This window comes from Solanum lycopersicum, chromosome 3, assembly GCF_036512215.1.
Source record: "Solanum lycopersicum chromosome 3, SLM_r2.1".
In the NCBI taxonomy this organism is placed as follows: Eukaryota; Viridiplantae; Streptophyta; class Magnoliopsida; order Solanales; family Solanaceae; genus Solanum; species Solanum lycopersicum.
In genome coordinates this window covers 18,043,521-18,065,227 of record NC_090802.1, presented here as the reverse complement: position 1 = coordinate 18,065,227, position 21,707 = coordinate 18,043,521, and the positions used below count along the sequence as shown (strand labels likewise).

Genomic DNA, 21,707 nt, shown 5'->3' with positions numbered 1-21,707 from the left:
GTGTCACGTTTTGACACCACGATAGAATATGGATCGGGTGCCACGTTCCGGTACTAGGATATTATATAAGTATCGGAGTGTCACGTTCCGACACCAGGATAGAATATGGATCGGGTGCCACGTTCCGGTACTAGGATAGAATGAGGATCGGAGTGTCACATTCCGATACCATGATAGTATATTGAGGAGCGGAGTGTCACGTACCGACACGAGAGAAATAAAGATAATGAATCTTGAAATATGTTAATATGTATATCCAATCTAATGAACTAAATTCCCAAATGAGTATGATCAGGAGGTGTGAGTCCTCATTGATGTGCTTGGTGTTGTAACCAAGGGTTATGGTAACTGTAAATACAGCGTGCTAAGGATATTAGTTGATTTTATGATATTGCTTATTACATACTGTTTTCTATTTTGAGTTGGCCGATGATATCTACTCAGTACTTGTGTTTGTACTGACCCCCCTACTTTTATGTTTTCTTGTTTATTTGTGGAGTGCAGCAAACGTACCGTCATCTTCAACTCAACCACAATTCTAGCCAGTCTTCGTCACATCGGATCTTCAGGGTGAGCTAATGCTTCTAGCTTGGACTGGATCTTTTTCCTCATGTCTTGATGCCTTGAAGTTCCGGCATGGACTAGCTTTTACTTGTTATAGTTTTTAGAATACTCTTAGTTTAGTAATTTGATCATAGATGTTCTTGTGATGATGACTTCCAGATTTTGGGGAATAATAGATGTTGAATTTTAGAAGTTAATGAATTGGTTTTATTTAATAAGTTTGAGCCTTCCGCATTATTTACCGTAGATGTTATATTGAAATGTTAGAGTTTATATTGGTTGGTTTGCTCACATAGGAGGGTAAGTGTGGGTGCCAGTCGCGGCCCGGTTTCAGGTCGTGACAGTAAGTAAATAACACAGAGTGTTTTTGTACTAGTTTAGATCACCAATGTGGTGCCTAGTCCAGTCCCCTTGGGTTACAAGGGTTTCCTTAAGATCTTGTTGAGAACTTCGGTGTTACAGAATGTTATGATAAGAGCCCGTTTGATGTGTAAATTTGACCTTCTTCTTTAACACAACCTCTACGTGTATAACCTACACTCAGATATTGTTTTTTTTCTTTTTATCATTGTTCACTGAAAGGTGTACAGTGTTTTATGAAAGATAAAAGAAGATTTACAATATAAGTTCAAGTGAAGTGCATATCTTCAACTGATAGACTGAGTCTTCTTTTATATATGAGTAGTGTCCGATGGTCTTTTAACTCTAACAACAAAAGGGAGTTTCTTTCAATCAATGATTTGTAGTATTTCCTTAATTGAGAATCTTGGATCCTTAATTTAATCTGCCTTAAAAATATGCTAATGTAGAATTCATTGTTGATCTTCTTACGATACTGTCTATTGTCTTGAGCCTTTTGATTTGCCGCTGTCATCTTTTTTTGATCACCATAATCAATGTGAATTGTTTGTTGTCTTGCATGATGTTGTTTTCCTTTTTGGAATGATGGTTGATTGAATAAATTATTAAATTGATTGTGTGTTGGTCCATTTCCATGGTTGTTGCAGATTGTGAGTCATACTCAGTTTTCTTGGTGAAGCTTTCTTGTTTTTCCATTTTATTCCTGCGATTTGGATCAAAATTTGTAATTATTCAATGTTCATTTTTCGTTCTTAATGTTGCATTTGTGATTTTCTTTCCTTTTGAATTGCTTTCTTGATTTAATCATATCAATCAAGATATGCTTGATTGATTCTGGAAGATCTTATTATTTGTTTCCTTTTTTCTTTTTAGTGTTGCATCTGTGATTCCCTTTCCTTTTTAATTGTTTTACTTGAACTCATCATATTAATAAAGATATACTTGATTGATTCTGGAAGCTCTTTTTCTTTTATTTCTTTGGTTTCTTTGGGAATCAAGATATATCTCTTTTTGATGTCTTTGCTTGCGAAGAGTATGAATAAACGTTTAAGTATATTTATCAAAATCAACTGCATCTATTGAATTATCAAAAATTCTATGTGTGATGAGAATGCAACTGGGAGTTAGAAGACAATTGCACAAAAAAAAATCAATTTCTAAGTGTATCGTTTCCTTGGCAAGTCTAAGTAAAGCTCCACGTCTTGAAAAGAAGAAACAGGTAACTACTTGTAACAACCCTAAAAAATTGAATAGGATAAACACTTACAGTAATTTATTTATTATTTAAAATCTGAAATTTTAAGGGCAAAATGGTCCTTTTACTAAGCTAATTAGATCAGGTTTTTATTTAAATTAATAAGGAGTCCTAGTTTGACTAATTCCCAAACTAAAACTCCTATTATTTTACTACTCTCTGTCTCACAATCTCTCTCACGTTTCATCACCTCTCTCATGTTTGTTTCTTCCAAAACAACTTAAAGAACTGAAATAATATTAAGAGTTCTTCACACTTGAAGAACTCACATGAAATTTTAAGAAAAACAAAGTAACCCAAAACGTTAAGGCAAAGAGAAGTTGTCCGTCGAGTGGTGTGGACGTTGAGGAAGCTTGGACTGATTTTGGAGAGGGTTTTGGGCAGCAACTTCGACGTTTGAACAATCAAATACGATATGGGTTTCTTTCATCTTGGCTTCTTTCCCGAGAGACCCTTAAAACTCAAGATATTCATTCCGAAAATTAGGATTGTTCCCCCTTTGCATGTCCCTGTCAATAGCTACCATTGAACTTTAGGTTGGGTATGTTTGCTGGTACAAAGTAGGGATGAAATATGTTTTGGTGATGTTTATGTTAATGTAGGCATGTTCAAAATTTTGTGAATAAAGATTATGTTGTTCGAAATCATGTGAAAAAGTGATGTGTGTGTGTTTGTGTGGCAGTGAAGTTGGTCACTGTTTGGAGGTGTGCAAAGGCATATTAATTTTTGTATTTTATGTGCTTAATTGTGCACAATGTGATGTTCATATGGTGTGTGAAGTTACAAATTTTGAGTGAAAATGCTTGACTAATGTAACTACTAATCTACACCTAATAATGCAGTAAATACTTGGTGAAATGCCCTAAGAAACTAACATGAAAAAGTTGATGAAAAGGAAGCTAAGAATTATGAAAAAATTTCCAGCTTAGTGTACTTTAAATTTCGTTCAAAAATGGGGGTTAAAATATGGAAATTTAATTGTTTTTAAAGGGGTGAGGCCACCAGGCTTCGTACCTTTGACCTCACCCGCGTAATACCTGAATTTCGCAATGTAGAAAAAAAAGACAGAAAAAGGGGATGGGGAATTCGAAATGGGGTGTGCAGGCAAGTAAGGAGAGAGAAATAATTTTAAAAAATAAAATAAAATGGGGGTGTGGGGATCGAACCCATGACCTTTACGCAGCGAATAAAGGAAGAAAAAATAAAAAAAATAAAGAAAGGAAAATGTGAGGCGTGGGAATCGAACCCACGACCTCAAGGCTGAAAAGGAGGGGGCGAATTAAATAAGAAAAATTCAGGTGAAGCTGTGGGGGTTTGAACCCACCACCTCGCAGCCTCTAGCGAAATTAACAATAAAATGGGAGGCTGTGGGGGTTTGAACCCACCACCTCACAGCCTCTAGCTAAATTAACAACAAAATAAGGATGTTGTGGGGGTTTGAACCCACAACCTCCCAATGCCTTAGGAAAAAAATTTAAAAAATTTAAAGGATAAAATGATAAAGGTTGTGGGGGTTCGAACCCAGTAACCCTTTAGCCAATTTAAGAGGAAATCAAGTAGAAAGTTTAAGGTACTGTGTTAATGTTGGAGTTTGATCTAGAGTTTCAATGTTATGGAAATTTAAAATAAAATCAATGAAAAATGTTAATGTTATCTAAGTGAATCGATTTTGGGTTTCCTTTCCCAAACTTCATTATTGATACATAAGTCATACGTGAACAAAATATCGAAGAAAAATGCCACCTACTTAGATTGAAATCAAGATCTTGGCTTATAATCAACATACATAAGTCTTGTACAACGTAATCTTAGGAATGTATGAATCACTTAACAAACTATGAACGAAGCCCCATGGCTTGTGAGTATAGAATCATAAGTCTAGCATACGTTCAAAAGTTAGTGAACCTAAGATGTATGTAATGAAATGATGAACCCTAGAAGGTTTAAGTATGAGTGTAAGATACACTAAATGTCCAAGTGCTTTGCCATAAGATGAGATGAACAATGAAATCAAGAAATGAACAATGAAATGATGAAACCCTAGAAGGGTTAAGTAAGGGAGTGAAACACACTAGATGGCAAAGTGCATTGGCATATGATGAAATGAACATTCACGTAATAAGAGGTGAGTAACTATGCAAAATAAAAGGTGCTAATGATAAGGAATGTGGTGACAACATGATATAAGGCTAATATAAATGACTAGAGCAGTTCAAATGAGCATGAGTAAATGTTTTCAAAACATACTCACCTATGAGAGTGTAAGATAATGAAGAGACCAGTCTCTTTGAACACTCTAATAAAAGTATTGAGCTTAACACCCTTAATACTAATGATGAGATGTGAAATCATCTAATGAGCTATGATGTCCTCATACTAGAAGCCAGCTTACATGACGTATGTGTTGAATGAAATGGAACTTTATACTAAGCACTGATAGGCTAGCTATGAGCGGTGATGCCTTCTTTCGGGAAGGGAGGAGGTTCACGTATCTCTCATGAGATGATACTGTCCGGCTTGTTGGGTATGGGTCTCCTTACATCTCCTAGTCTTCGATTCTATAAAGTCGATATAGGGATCTGGCGGGGTTACATTCCCATGTATGCTAGCATGTTATGGGTCAGTTTGGCCGGTGATTCCACTTCTTTTCAGTGTGGGGGAGACAACTGGATTTCATCATGCTCACATGATCTATGTCGGTTAAAGTTAAAGTTCCTAATGACGGAATGAGGCCAACCTCAAATGATGCACATAATTAAATGAATGATAACAAAGGTGTTAGGATAGGATAATCAAAAGGTGAATTAGATTCAAGTAATGGCATTATGTCATTCTTGGTCATTGCACAACAAACCTAATGAAAGTCTTAAACTACATTTTAGGTATAAATGGTTTACTGGAGAGCCTAAACGGCATTGAAGATGAGTCCACCGGTTGACAAACGGCTTCTATCTACAGGTGCTTTCATTATGGATCGGTTACATTGTCCTATAAATAAAATGAAATAGAGTACGTATGAATGAACGAAGCAGACTCTGTGTTTGCTAATGAAGACTCCCTAGTTGTGGTCCTATCTGTTGAGCCTTTATTTTTGGAATGTCTTGATGTTAAGTCCATGATTCCAAGGTCTCATGGCATATGAATGAATGATATTAAAGAAGTTATGTGCTACCTGCAAAATTTATTGTATGCTATATGATATGTGCTATGTGTAAATGTTATGTGTTGTGCGAAAATGTGAAAAGTATGATGATATATGTTATTCTCATGGCATAACTTTCCTATTCCAAATCTGGAAAGCTCACTGACTTGCCTAATCCAAATTTGGAAACCTTCCAAATCTCAAATTGGCAAGTCTACTGACTTGACTTCAAAAAATCATATTGTTAGGAAAGAGATATTCTTTCTCATGAATGTCCTTGGTGTGTGCTTGAATATACCCATATTTAGTACAAGTGTGTACTAACCCTATACAAACTCTACTATTTTAGGCGCCGGCAGAGGTGGACGATAGATATATAGGATCTTTGCTGATCTGGACGTTCAACATTCATCCATTTTGGTAGGTGCCATGCATTCTAGGATGTTGTTGTTTTATGTTCTAGCTTAGTTTTAGAGTTGAGCTGGTGGAACATGTTCCACTAGCGTTTTTTTCCTGTTTTTATTCAAACTATGTATTGGTGCCATTTTGGCAATAACACACTTAATAAGAATTGAACTATTTCTTTTAGTTGCTTATCTCTTAATGTTTGATGGTTGATGGTGAACAATTACGTATTAATGAGAATGTTTCTATAAGTATGTTAAGAAACAAATAGTTTCAAATTTTCCGCTAAAAATTAGCGTATGTAAAGTAAGAATGATGTAAGTAGGCTTGTCTGCAACCTCTGAGAGGTCAACGACGCCGGTCACGTCTGCAGTCTAAATTCCAGTATTGAAAAAGTTGGTATCAGAGAGCTAGGTTAAAATCTGAGGATAATAACTTCACATCAACCACATTGAGTAGTTTGTAAGTCATGGTAGTGAAGTTCACCGCTATCCTGAATTAGAGACTACATGATGCGTAGGAAAATTTCCCTTCTTCTGATCTTATCGTGCTTTTCCTAATGCCTTAGTTCTTGGTGTTATGAGCGTATCTAACATCAATCCTTATTGTTTTTCAGAGAATGAACACTTGGAGAGCTAAGGGTCAGAGGAGGGGAGGATCAGCTGTTAGGGGTAATCAGAATCTGCCCCAGGCTCCAGTTGGGTTGACTGATGCTGAGGTTAGGGCATCTATGGCTTAGATGGTATAGGACATTACGATGCAGGCTCAGGATATGATGACCCAAGTCAACCAGCAGGATGTTCAGAGAGAAAACCCACAGGTTCGTAGCATGGCTGACAGGATGCAAGACTTCACAGGGATGAACCCTCCTATTTTAACAGGGACTAAGACATCAGAGAATCCTCATGAGTTTGTGGATGAAGTAAATAACATTCTTGTGGCTATGGGGGGCACAAATACTGAGAAGGCCGAGCTGGCTTCCTATCAGCTCAAGGATGTTGCACAGACTTGGTGCAAGATGTGGCAAGATAGCCGTATTTTGGGTGGAGTTCCAGTCACTTTTGAGTTGTTCAAGACATCATTTCTTGTGAGTTTTCTTTTCCCAGAAAGATGAGGGAAGCCAAGGTTGAGGAGTTCATCAACCTTATACAAGGCTCTATGAAGGTCAGGGAGTATTCCCTAAAGTTTGTTAAGCTATCAACGTATGTTACTTTCCTTAGTATTTAACAGCAAGAATGATGAGAGTACTGAGCTTTGTTGAAATTATCCAGGTACGCTACTTCCTTTGTTTCGAAGAGCAGGGATGAGAAGAGCAGGTTCTTCACAGGAATCAATGGAAACCTGGAGGGGGAGTGTCGGTCTGCGATGCTCTATAATAATATGGACCTTTCAAGGTTGATGGTATATGTCCAACAGGTAGAGGACAACCGCAAAAAGAGAGGTGTTCGTGATGTTAGGAGGCCTAGGCCTCAAGATCAGGTAGGTCCCAACCATAGAGGCCACAAAAACAATTGTAGCGTTCGTGAGTAGCCCTGGTTCAAGAAGGGGCTACAAAGTTCTGGGAATTTAAACTCTCAGATGAGTACAACACTTAGAGGAGGCAGACTTGAACGTAAGACGGGAAATGACGGTGAGATGCAGCATCCTAAGAAGAACTGTGCTAAGTGTGGCCGAGCTCACAGTGGAGAGTGCATATAGGGAACTAATGTCTGCTTCAATTGTGGTAAGAGTGGACACATGGTCAGAGAATGTCCACAAAATAGAGGTCAGACTGGAGGTAATGCTCAACCTAGGCCTAACCCACAGAGTGCAGCAATAGGTGAGCCTCCCAAGATGAACAGATTCTATGCTCTGAAGGGCAGGGAAGAGCAGGTGAAGTCCGCTAATGTGGTCACAGGTATGCTGCAAGTATTCTCAATTTATGTTTATGCTCTACTTGATCCAGGGTCTACGCTTTCCTTTGTGACTCCTCTACTTTCTCTTACTTTTGAAATGCTACCTGATGTACTGCATGATCCTATACTGGTTAGTACGCCTTTATGAGAAATTGTAAGAACTGATAGAGTATACAAAGATTTCCCAATAGTTGTATGTGGTAGGACTATGTGTTCGGACTTGGTTGAACTATCCATGCATGATTTTGATGTTGTTCTTGCCATGAACTGGCTTCACAGTTGTTATGATTGCTAGGACTGTCATAGTAGAGTGGTGAGATTTCACTTCCCTAAAGAAGAGTTAGTCTGAAAGGGGTACAAATTTGAGTGTCCTAATCCCTTGATTTCAAATCTTAAGGCCAATAAAATGATGTCCAAGGGGTTACTATGTCATCTTGTGAGTGTTAATGATTTAGATAATGACATTCCTTCCATAGACTAAGTGCCTATAGTGAATGAATTCCTAGATGTGTTTCCTGAAGATTTTCCTGGAGTCCCTCCCCTTCGAGAGATTGACTTTTGTATCGACTTAGAACTTGATACTAAACAAATCTCAATTCCCCCTTATAGAATGGCTCCAGCAAAATTCAAAGAGTTAAAGCTGCAGTTAAAAGATCTCACGGATAAGGGTTTTATTCAACCGATCATATCCCCGTGGGGCGCTCCAGTGTTGTTTGTAAAGAAAAAGATGGGACCGTTAGAATATGTTTTGATTATCGACAGCTCAACAAAGTCACTAAAAAGAATAAGTATCCGCTTCCCAGAATAGATGATTTGTTCGATCAACTCCAATGGTCTAGTTTATTCTCTAAGATTAATCTTCGTACAGGATATCATCAGCTTATGGTTAGGAATGGAGATTTCCCAAAGACAACCTTTAGTACCCGCTATGGTCACTATGAGTTTCTAGTCATGTCATTTGGTCTCATAAATGCACCTGTTGCATTTATGGATCTCATTAATAGAGTCTTTCGTGAATACCTTGAGTCTTTTGTCATAGTATTTATTGATGACATTCTCATCTACTCTAAGACCAAGGAAGAGCATGAACAACTTTTAAGACAAACCTTGCAGGTACTTAGATGGCATCAGTTGTATGCCAAATTCAGCAAGTGTGAATTCTTGCTGACATCATTGATCTTCCTGGGTCATGTTGTGTCCTACCAAGGTGTAGAGGTTGACCCCAGGAAGAATGAAGCTGTTAAGAACTGGCCAAAGCCCCTTTCTCCTACTGACATCCATATCTTTCTAGGATTAGCTGGTTACTACCACAGGTTTGTGGAGGGCTTTTCTTCCATTGCTGCCCCATTGACAACTTTGATGAAGAAGAAATCCAAGTTTGAATTAACGGAGATTGGTGATAAGAGTTTCCACGAGGTCAAGGATAGACTTATTTCAGCCCCGGTGCTTACTCTGCCTAAGTGTGGTGAGAATTACACTGTCTATTGTGATGCATCTAGGGTTGGTTTTGGTTGTGTTCTTATGCAGAATGGTAAGGTGATAGCCTATGCTTCTAGACAGCTCAAGGTTCATGAGAAGAATTATCCCACTCATGACCTGGAGTTAGCAGTTGTGGTGTCTATGGAGGCATAATTTATATGGAGTGCATGTGGATGTGTTCACAGATCATAAGAATCTCCAGTACGTGTTCATACAGAGGGAGTTGAATCTACATCAGTGGAGATGGTTGGAACAATTGAAGGAATATGACATGAATGTGCATATCCATCTAGGTAAGTCTAATGTTGTGGCTGATGCTTTGAGCAGGAGGAGCATGAGGAGTACAGCCCACATTGAGGACGAGAAGAAGGAGTTGGCAAAAGAGGTACACAGACTGGCCAAAATGGGTGTGTGATTGGTTGACTCTACTAGTGGGGGTGTTTCACTTCATCCTAGTGTTGAATAATCCTTGGTAGTTGAAGTCAAGAACAGTCAGCATCTTGATCTCTATTAATGGAGTTGAAGAACTCAGTGATGTTAAAAATGCACGAGCCTTTTTCTTTGGGAAGTGATGGCATACTTAAATGCCCTGCTATTTGTACCAGGTGTGGATTATTTACGGACCAGGATTGTGGCTGAGACCCATGGTTCCAGATATTCCATACATATAGGTTCCACAAAAATATGATGATCTTGAGTAGATCTATTGGTGGGATGGCATGAAGAAGGACATTGCAGAATATGTGGCTAAGTGTCCTAATTGTCAGCAGGTTAACGCAGAGAATCTTAAGCCTGGTGGTCTGACTCAGATTATTGAGGTGACGACTTGGAAGTGAGAGGCAATTAATATGGACTTCGTGGTTGGTCTTTCAAGGACTAGAAGAAAGCATTACTCCATATGGGTTATTGTGGACGGATTAACTAAGTCTGCTCACTTTATCCCTGTGAAGCCTACCTACAGAGCCGAGGATTATGCGAGACTTTATATTGATGAGATTGTGAGGTGGCATGGGATTCTTTTTTCTGTCATTTTAGATAGAGGAGCTCAATTTACTTCACATTTCTGGAGATCTTTCCGGAAAATCCTGGGCACATAGGTGAAGCTTACTACTGCCTTTCATCCTTAGACTGATGGGCAGGCAGAGCGCACATTCAGACATTGGAGGACATGTTGAGAGCGTGTGTGATTGACTTCAGAGGTAGCTGGGATGACCATCTTCCTTTGATAGAGTTCTCGTATAATAATAGCTATCGCTCCAACATTAGGATGGAACCATTTGAGGAATTGTATGGTAGGAGGTGTAGATCTCCATTTGGGTGGTTCGAAGTTGGATAGTCATCCATTTTGGGTCCAGAAATCATTCATGAGGCCTTAGAAAAGGTTAGAGTGATAAGGGACAGGTTGGATACTGCCTACAGTCGACAGAAGTCATATGCAGACACCAGAAAGCGGCCCTTAGAATTTGAGGTTGGTGAACAGGTTTACTTGAAGATATCACCTATGAAAGGAGTGATGAGATTTGGTAGAAAAGGGAAGCTGAGTACGAGGTATGTTTGGTCATATGAGATCCTACAACGTGTGGGTGAGGTGGCCTATGAGTTAGCATTTCCTATGGAGCTAGCTTCTGTCCATCCAGTCTTTCATGTTTATTTGTATAAGAAGTGTCTAGGTGATCCAACATCGATTCTACTTGTGGAAGGTTTGGGGGTTGATTAAAACTTGTCTTATGAGGAGGTACCTGTTGAGATCTTGGACAGATAGGTCAAGCGGCTAAGGAACAAGGAGATTGGCACAGTGAAGGTATTGTGGAGAAATAATCTTGTTGAGAGTGCTACGTGGGAGGTTGAGGCCGACATGAGATCCCGCTAACCTCATCTTTTCAGCCTTGAGGTTAAGTTTCCCACTTTTAAGTCTATGTTTCCTTATCTCTCCGTATTTTGTTGCTATTTATTAATTGTGCATAGTGATTATGTTATGATCTGAATGTGAAGTGGTAGTTTCATTCGTGGACGAATGTTCCTAGGGGGGGAGGGATAATGTAACAACCCTAAATACATGAATAAGATAAATACTTAAAGTGATTTTTTTATTATTTAAAATCTGAAATTTTAAGGGCATAATGTCCCTTTCACAAAGCTAAGTAGATCAATTTTTTTTAAATTAATAAGGAGTCCTAGTTTGACTAGTTCCAAAACTAAAACTACTATTATTTTACTACTACTCTCTCTCACAATCTCTCTCACGTTTCATCACCTCTCTCATGTTTGTTTCTACCAAAACAACTTCAAGAACTTAAATAATATTAAGATTTCTTCACACTTGAAGAACTCACATGAAATTTTAAGAAAAACAAAGTAACCAAAAATGTTAAGGCAAAGAGAAGTTGTCCGTCGAGTGGTGTGGACGTTGAGGAAGCTTGGACTGATTTTGGAGAGGGTTTTGGGCAGAAACTTTGACGTTTGAACAATCAAATAAGGTATGGGTTTCTTTCCTCTTGGTTTCTTTCCCAAGAGACCCCTTAAGACTCAAGATATAAATTCTGAAAACTAGGATTGTTCCCTCTTTGCATGTCCTTGTCAATAGCTACCATTGAACTTTAAGTTGGGTATGTTTACTGGTTGAAAGTAGGGACGAAGATTTTGTCGTTCGAAATCATGTGAAAAAGCGATGTGTGTGTATGTGTGGCAGTGAAGTTGCTCACTGTTTGGAGGTGTGCAAAGGCATGTTAATTTTTGTATTTTATGTGCTAAAATTGTGCACAATGTGATGTTCATATGGTGTGTGAAGTTATAAATTTTGAGTGAAAATGCTTGACTAATGTAACTACTAAACTACCCTAATAATGCACTAAATGCTTGGTGAAATGCTCTAAGAAACTAATATGAAAAGGTTGATGAAAGGAAGCTTAAAATTATGAAAAAATCAACCTTAGTGTACTTTAAATTTCGTTCAAAAAGGGGATTGAAATCTAGAAATTTAATTGTTATTAAAGGGGTGAGGCCACCAGGGTTCGAACCTGTGACCTCACCCGTGTAATACCTTAATTTCGAAATGTAGAAAAAATAGAAAAGGAAAAAGGGGTTGGGGGATTCCAAATGGGGTGTGCAAGCGAGTAAGGAGAGAGTAACAATTTTTTAAAAAAAACTAAAATGTGAGGTGTGGGGATCGAACCCACGACCTTCAGTCAGCGAGTAAAAGAAGAAAAACATAAAAAACATAAAGAAAGGAAAATGTGAGGCGTGGAAATCGAACCCACGACCTCAAGGCTGGAAAGGAGGGGGCGAATTAAATAAGAAAAAATGAGGTGAGGCTGTGGTTGTTCGAACCCACCACCTCACAGCTTCTAGCGAAATTAACAATTAAATGGGAGGCTATGGGGGTTCGAACCCACCACCTCACGACCTCTAGCTAAATTAACAACAAAATAAGGAGGTTTTGGGGGTTCGAACCCACAACCTCCCAATGCCTTAGCGAAAAAAATAAAGTATAAAATGAAAGAGGTTGTGGGGTTTGAATACCACAACCCTTCGGTCAATTTAAGAGGAAATCAAGTAGAAAATTTAAGGTACTATGTTAATGTTGGAGTTCGATCTAGAGTTCCAATGTTATGGAAATTTAAAATAAAATCAATGAAAAATGTAAATGTTATCCAAGTGATTCGAATTAGGGTTTCTTTGCCCAAACTTCCGATACATAAGTCACACGTGAACAAAATATCAAAGAAAATGTCACCTACTTAGATTGAAATCAAGATCTTGGCAAAGATACACTAAATGGACAAGTGCATTGTCATTAGATGAGATGAACAATGAAATGAGTAAATAAACAATGAAATGATGAAACCCTAGAATAGTTAAGTGAGGGTGTGAAACGCACTAAATGGCCAAGTGCATTGGCATATGATGAAATGAACATTCACGTTATAAGAGGTAACTATGAAAAAGCAAAGGTTCTAATTATAAGGAATGTGGTGACAACATGATATAAGCTAATGTAAATGATGAGAGCAATCTCAAATGAGCCTAAGTAAAGGTTACCAAAACGTACTCACCTATGAGAGTGTAAGATAATGAAGAGACCATTCTCTATGAAAACTCTAATAAAATTATTGAGCTTAACACCCTTAATACTAATGATGAGATGAGAAATAATCTAATGAGCTATGATGTCATCATACTAGAAGCCAGCTTCTATGATGTATGAGATGAATGAAATGGAACTTTATACAAAGCAGCGATAGGCTAGTTATGAGCGGTGATGCCTTCTTTTGGGAAGGGCAAAGGTTCACGTAACTCTCATGAGATGAGACTGTCCAGTTTGCCAGGTATGGGTCTCCTTACATCTCTTAGTCTTCGAACCTATACAGCCAATATAGGGATCTAGAGGGGTTATATTCCCATGTACGCTAGCATGTAATGGGTCACTTTGACCGGTGATACCACCTCTTTTCGCTGTTAATGAGACACTGGATTTCATGATGCTAAGATAATCTATGTCGGTTAAAGTTAATGTTTCCAATGAATGAATGTGGCCAGCTTCAAATGATGCACATAATGAAATGAATGAATAGAGAGGTGTTAGGATAGGATAATCAAAAGGTGAGTTAGATTCAAGTAATGACATTAGGTCATTCTTGGTCATTGAATAACGAACCTAATGAATGTGTTAAATTACATCCTATGTATAGCTGGTGTTTACACTAGCCTATGAATGAAATGAAATAGAGTACGTATCAATGAATGAAGCAGACTTTGTGTTTGCTAATGAAGACCCCCTAATTGCGGTCCCATCTGTTGAGCCCTTATTTCTTGGATGTCTTTATGTTAAGTCCATGATTCCAAGGTCTCATGGCATATGAATGAATGATACTAAAAAAGTTATGTGCTACATGCAAAATGTGTTGCATGCTATATGATATGTGATATGTGTAAATGTTATGTGCTGTGCGAAAATGTGAAAAGTATGATGATGTATGTTGTTCTCATGGCACAACTTTCCTATTCCAAATCTGGAAAGCTCATTGACTTTTCTAATCCAAATTAGGAAACCTTCCAAATCTCAAATTGGCAAATCCACTGACTTGACTTCAAAAAATCATATTGTTAGGAAAGAGATATTCTTTCTCATGCATGTCCTTGGTGTGTTATTGCTTATACCCATACTTAGTACAAGTGTGTACTAACTCTATACAAACTCTACTATTTTAGGCGCAGGCACAGGTGGACGATAGAGCTACAGGATCTTCGCTGCAGTTATCCGGACATTCGACATTCATCCTGTTATGGTAGGTCCTCATGCTTTCGAGGATGCTGTTGTTTTATACTCTAGCTTAATTTTAGAGTTGTGCTAATGAAGTCGTTTGAGAGCTAGGACTATTTTGACTCTTTCCAAAAAACTTAAAGGGGGTAGTTTAACTATTCGGTAACTACGAGTACGTAATTGATGAAACTTTTATTAAATAAGTAATAAGATAATAGGTTAGTGGGGATTCACGGTTATAAACTCTTGTTTAGAAAAGGAAGAAAACAAGAAATCAGCGTGTAAAAATAAATTTGGTGGTAGCGTCATACGAAAGGAGCCACTAAAGGTAAGAAATTTCGATAAGTTTTTCATTCATGTGTGTACACATGAAATTGTTTCATATATGAGTATTGTTATTAAATTATTAGGTGGGGAATGTTGAATTGTTGGTTTCAAGAGTACAGTTGATGTCATAGATAAGTGAAAATTATAGAATCTTTTTTTTCCAGAGCATTGGGATTTTATACTAATTTTAGATAATAAAAAATTCAACTCCTTTCTTAGTGGAATAAAGTAAATCACATAGAAATTTAATTACTCCATTTTGATTTTTCTTCTGCAACTCAAATAGTTGGCTTAGGTAAATTTGCTTTTTCTTTGGGATTTGGACCGTTGATTCTTGTGAAAATTAGTAGCATAGTTGTTGTAAATTTTGGAAGTAGAAAATTGTTATTTTGTCATCTTGCTTTTACAGTTGAAGCATATGACATCCTTGTTATTATTAAAACATAAAGTTACTGTTAATGTAGTAATGTGTATATAGTGAGGTCATGCCAAGTGTAGTAAAGATTTTCTATAAGGTCAGAAAAAAAATTGAAATTGGAAAAGTTGCATGACTGTAATGATATTAATATTTAAGGTTATTAGGATGGTAAGGAAAGTAGTGGAATTCCAATCATTTGGCAATCATATGCCAATGGTTTTCAATGGTAATGATATTTAAGAAAGTGGACAATTTGCATAATGGTTTGAGGAAAAAGAATGGTCACATTCCAGGGATCTGTAATGGTGGAAATTAGTTCTTATTTTAAGTATTTACCAAATTAAGATACTAAATTTTGATATATTGAGAAAGGTAATTAATTATTAGGTGTATATTATATAACTTAATATTGTTTTTAGGGTATTTGGAGAGATTATAGTTAAATTCTTGACTTGAAATTTAGTAAATATGATAATTTTGGCATATAAACTATATCGAGATTTGGAGCTTATTAGATATATGAGTGGGTTTTAGAGTCTATGATAATACATATAAAAAATTAAAGGTCTAAAAACTCACTTACTTATGAATATTGCACAATTGGTAGATTGGGAACGTTCCGAAGCTTTGCGAAAATGAAAGCAGAAATATTGAAGATTGGTAAAACGAGTTCGGCATTTAAGGTATGTTAAGACTTTTTAGACTTGTTAAAGGATGTTTTTCTAATTAAAGATTAAAAATGAAAATAGACATAGGGGTAAGGGCGAAAGATGGGGGTCTCATATCAATGTTGTGACGGGCATTGGTACAAAAAACCAGTGTTATAAAATGAAAAGTTACTTCTATAGAATGTGGATTGTAATTTGAGAATTTCCAAAGCATATAGGCATTAGCTGATATTATTGACTTGAAATCCTTGTGTCATTGTGTTTTCTTTATTCCACCCGTGTAGTTGTGATAGTTATTTATTATGTTGATATTGATTGATTGAGATACATCATCATCCCCTTATATTGAAATAATATTGTGCACATGCATAGACATGAGACTGAGTATAAGTAGGGCAGGTGGAGATCGTCCGTGGTGGGGATGGTGCGATGTTAAGGTTGTAATTTGGGCACGTAGAAACCGTCGTGAGAAAATAGTTTGATATAATGATAGAACATTTAGATCGTCCGCACAGACACGTGGAGATCGTTTGTGTCGGTATATGGACTTCGCGAGTCCCCCATGGGTCATGAGCTCTCGATGTAATTCCGAGGAGTATCATGTATATACGGTTGAGTGAGTACTGGGTATTCTGAGACATATCATTACATGATATCATATTGCATTGCATTTCATCACATCATTCATTCTTGATGATTATGCCTTTTGTTTGGTGGTGGAAAGTACTTGATGTTTGATTAACTTTATTGAGGAAACTTAAATAGTAAGTGTAATAAATATACTTATATAATTTAAGAATTTATTTTTCTTATATAAACTCCCGTCACTACTTCTTCGTTTCGGTCAATGAGACATACTAGGTACACGTGGTTTCGTACTCATACTACACTTGTTGCACTCTTTGTGGTGCAAATTCGATTCTGAGTAGGTGCACATATCGAGGACCTATTTGAGTCCGAGTTTGGAGTGTCTTGGAGTTGTGGTGAGCTGCTTGGTTATTCCGTGGCCCACACCTCCCTCTATCTTTTACTTATTCTGTTATTCAGTATTCAGACAAGATATCCTTGTTTTAGATTTGTCATTTTAGTGTCAGACTTGCTTCATATTTTAGAAGCTCTTATACTTATGACACCAATTCTTGGGTAGTATATCTTTCAGTTTTCCGCGTTTGTAATTATAAGGAACTCAGTGTTGGAGATTTGGCTAATTGTTGTCTTTTCACTCATTAGTTAGTTAAGTTTGTTAAGATATGTTCGTTGGCTTACCTATTGGTTGGGAACATAGGTTCCATCACAATTCGTGATTTTTGGATCGTGACAATTTGGTATCAGAGCCCTAGGTTCATCGGTCTCACAAGTACAAGAGCAATGTCTAGTAGAGTCTTGCGGATCGGTATGAAGATGTCCATACTTATCATCGAGATGCTATAGGACATTTAGGAAATATTCTGTTCTTTTATTCCATAGTGTGCAGGCTTGACCTTGTCGAAATTCTAATCTTGATATCTCATTCTCTCAGATGAAGAGGACTCGTACATCGACAAGTGGAGGTCGAAATACAATTCCTGTGCCTGCTTCTTGGAACACTATATGTGGTAGAGGCAGGAGACGAGCTCAAGGTCGGGGTAGGGGCGGTATTGCAACACTTATGGAAGGTCAAGTAACAATAGTTACCTAGAGTCGTGATAGGACCGTACCTCCTTATACAGAGGTTATTCATGGGGATGTGCAAGATCGTGTCGATGGGGATGGGCCAGCTCTAGATTCACCCAGTACTATTGCCTCCCCAATGCTTCCAGATACCATGGCTCGTATGTTAGGAATCTTAGAATGGATGGCTCAGGCAGGAGTTTTACCTGTCACTCCTAGGCCTGTAGTTCGTGGAGGGCATTTTGGTCATTCAGGATCCTCTCATCAGCCTGCAACTGGTAGAGGTTGTTTTGAGTGTGGTGATATGGGACATTGTGTGAGAGATTGTCCTAGGACCAGGCGTGGTGGCTTACATCAGGGTTCTTAGGCTTCGACTTTCAGGGCTGCACAACCTCCAGCTAAGGGTGGTGCACAGAGTGGTAGTGGTGGTTCTTACTCAGGTAGAGGTTGTTCTTCTTCTAGTCGAGGTGGTGGTCGTGGAGATTCACAATCTGAGGGAGGTCGTTCTCACTACTATGCTTTTTCGGGTAGGCCATAGGCTGAGGCTTCAAATGTTGTTATCAGAGGTATTATTCTGATTTGTCATCGACCAGCCACAATATTATTTGATCCAAGATCTACTTATTCTTATGTGTCCACATATTTTTCTCCTAGTCTGGATATAATATGTGAGTCTCTTGATTTGCCGATATATGTTTCTACTTTTGCAAGGGATTGTATAGTTGTAGATCGGATATATCGATTATGAAATACCTTGATGGGGTAAAACACTTATGCATATTTGAAGGTCTTAGATATGATAGATTTTTATTTGATTCTTGGTATGGATTGGTTATCTTCTTACCACACAATTTTAAATTGCCATGTAGAGAAAATTACTTTGGCTATGCCTGGAATTCCTATAGTGGAATGGAGAGGTTCTCTTACTCACCCTCCTAAGGGTGTGATATCATTTCTTAAGGCTCGTCAGTTAGTACAGAGAGGATGTTTGACTTACTGGGCACACATTCGAGATACTATTATTGAGACTCCTGTGCTTGAGTCTATTCCAACGGTGAGTGAAATTTCAGAGGTATTCCCAACCGATTTGATAGGTCTTCCACCGGACCGTGATATTGATTTTTGTATTGATGTGGATACAGGCACTCAGCCTATTTCAATTCCTCCTTATCGTATGGCGCCAGCTGAAGTGAAAGAGTTGAAGGAGCAGTTGCAAGGATTTGTTGATCAATGGTTTTATTAGACCGAGTGTATCTCCTTGGGGTGCTCCAGTGTTATTTGTGAAGAAGAAAGATAGATCTATGTGTATGTGTATTGACTATCGATAGTTGAACAAGGTAACCATCAGAAATAAGTACCCGATACCTCGTATTGATGACTTATTTGATCAGTTGCAAGGTGCTTCAGTATTCTCCAAGATTGATTTGAGATCTGGCTATCATCAACTGAAGATTAGGGCGGAGGATATCACTGAGACAGCTTTTCGAACACGTTATGTCCATTACGAGTTTTTGGTGATTTCTTTTGGATTGACTAATGCCCCTGCAACTTTTATGGACTTGATGAATGGAGTGCTCCGACCGTATTTGGATTCCTTTGTTATTGTATTCATTAATGATATATTAATATACTCACGTAGTAAGGAGGAACATGAGCATCATTTGAGGATTGTGCTTGGGATTCTAAAGGACAAAAAACTTTATGCAAAGTTTTCAAATTGTGAGTTTTAGCTTAGTTCGGTAGCATTCTTAGGACATGTAGTGTCCAAGGAGGGTATCATGGTGGATCCTAAGAAGATTGAGGCAGTTAGAGATAGGGTCAGACCTGCTTCAGTTACTGAGATTCGGAGTTTCTTAGGCCTTGCAGTTATTATCGATGATTAGTTGAGGGTTTCTCATCCATTGCATCTCCATTAACTAGATTGACACAAAAGGAGGTGACTTTTCAGTGATCTGATGAGTGTGAGGTTAGTTTCCAAAGGCTCAAGACTTTATTAACTTCTGCTCTGATTTTGACCCTACCCGTGGAGTGAGATGGTTTTGTTATATATTGTGATGCTTCTTGGATTGGTCTTTGTTGTGTACTAATGCATAAAGGAAAAGTGATATCTTATGCTTCGAGAGAGTTGAAGGTTCAAGAGAAGAACTGTCCTATTTATTAATTAGAGTTGGCGGCTGTTGTGTTTGCATTGAAGATTTGTAGGCATTATCTTTATGGTGTGAAATGTGAGGTGTTCACGGATCATCGTAGTCTCCAATATATATTCAACTAGAGGGATCTGAATATGAGGCAGCGGAGATGGTTGGCGTAGCTCAATGACTACGATATTACTATTCTTTATCATCCAGGCAAGGCAAATGTTGTAGCAGATGCCTTGAGTCAGAAGGCGGTAAGTATGGGTAGTTTAGCAATGTTACATGTTGGAGAGTGTCCTTTAGCTAGGGATGTACGATCCTTGGCCAATAGATTTGTGAGACTTGATAATACAGAGTATGGTAAGGTGTTGGCTTGTATGGAGGCTAGGTCATCCTTGTTGGAGCAGATTCGAGCTCAACAGTTTAATGATGTTGACGTATGTAATATTAAGGACAAGGAGTGAAAAGGAGAAGACAAGGCTGCAATTCCTTATAGTAAAGGATTTTTGAGGATTAAAGGTCGTATATGTGTTCCTCGTACAGGTGATTTGACTAGATTAATCATGAAGGAGGCCCATAGTTCGAGGTACTCTATTTATCCGGGGGCTACTAAGATGTATCGTGACTTGAAGTAACATTATTGGTGGTGTTGTATGAAGAGTGACATAGTAGATTTTATATCTCGTAGTTTGAATTGTCAGCAAGTGAATTATGAACACCAAAAGCCTACAGCTATGACTTAGAGGATGCCCATACCTGAATGGAATTGGGAGCGTATTTTTATGGACTTCGTGGTAGGATTTCCACGCATCTTGGGTAAGTTCGATGCTATATGGGTCATTGTGGATTGACTGACTAAGTCTTCACACTTTGTACCAGTTCAGACTACCTATAACTCAGAGAAGTTAGCCAAGATTTATATTCGGGAGATAGTTAAGTTGCATGGGGGTTCCTATATCTATTGTTTCAGATCCTGGCACCCAATTGACATCTCATTTCTGGCGGTCTATGCAGAAAGAGTAGGGCACTCGGGTGAATCTTAGTACAACCTTTCACCCTCAGACTAATGGTCAGTTTGACCGTACTATTCAAGTTCTTGAGGACGTGTTGAGGGCGTGTGTGATTGAATTTTGTGGTTAGTGTGATCAGTTCTTGCCTTTAGCGGAGTTTGCTTACAATAATAGTTATCATTCGAGCATTGAGATGGCACCATTTGAGGCTCTGTATGGTAGGAGATGTCGATCTCCAATTGGGCTTTGTATGGTAGGATATGTCGATCTCCAGTTGGTTGGTTTGATGCATTTGAGGTTATACCACGGGTTACATATTTCTTGAGGGAGTCCTTGGACAAGGTCAAGTTGATCAAAGATAGACTTCTCATGGCTCAGAGTAGGCAAAAGAGTTATGCAGGTCGAAAGGTTCGTGATTTAGAGTTTATGGTTGGAGAGAGGGTTTTATTGAAGGCTTCACCCATGAAGGGTGTGATGAGGTTTGGAAAGAAGGAAATTTGAGCCCAAGGTATATTGGTCCTTTCGAGATTATGGACCGTATCGGTGAGGTGGCATATTAGTTAGCTTTGCCGCCTGGGTTGTCAGGTGTCCATCCTGTATTTCATATTTTAATGCTGAAGAAGTATCATAAGGGTGGTGCTCATGTGATTCAATGGAATTCAGTGTTACTTGATCAGAGTTTGACTTTTGAGGAAGAGCTGATAACCATTTTTGATAGGCAAATTCGGAAGTTAAGGTCCAAGGAGATTGCTTCAGTAAAGGTTCAGTGGAAGCATCGTCCAGTGGAGGAGGCTACATGGGAGACAGAGTCATACATCAGGAGTAAATATCCTCATCTTTTTGAGCGTTCAAGTTAAATCTTTTCTTTCCCCGTTTGAGGATGAACCTTTGTTTTAAGTGGCAGGTGATGTAATGACCCGCTAGGTCATTGTGAGAACTAGGACTATTGTGACTCTTTTCGTGAAATTTAAAGGGGGTAGTTTAACTATTCGGTAACTACGAGTACCTAATTGATGAAACTTTTATTAAATATGTAATAAGATAATAGGTTAGTGGGGTTTCACAGTTAGTAAACTCTTGTTTAGAAAAGGAAGAAAACAAGAAATCAGCGTGTAAAAAAAATTGGTGGCGGCGTCATA

General features: G+C 38.1%; 1 protein-coding gene across 1 annotated transcript; it reads left to right on the top strand.

The window, feature by feature from the left end:
- The first annotated feature begins 20,793 nt into the window (after window positions 1-20,793).
- On the top strand, window positions 20,794-21,425 carry LOC138347443 (uncharacterized). The gene is made up of 2 exons (XM_069295737.1): window positions 20,794-21,037; window positions 21,154-21,425. The coding sequence occupies exons 1-2, from the start codon at window positions 20,794-20,796 to the stop codon at window positions 21,423-21,425; spliced, it is 516 nt and encodes a 171-aa protein (XP_069151838.1).
- Window positions 21,426-21,707: the final 282 nt, after the last annotated feature.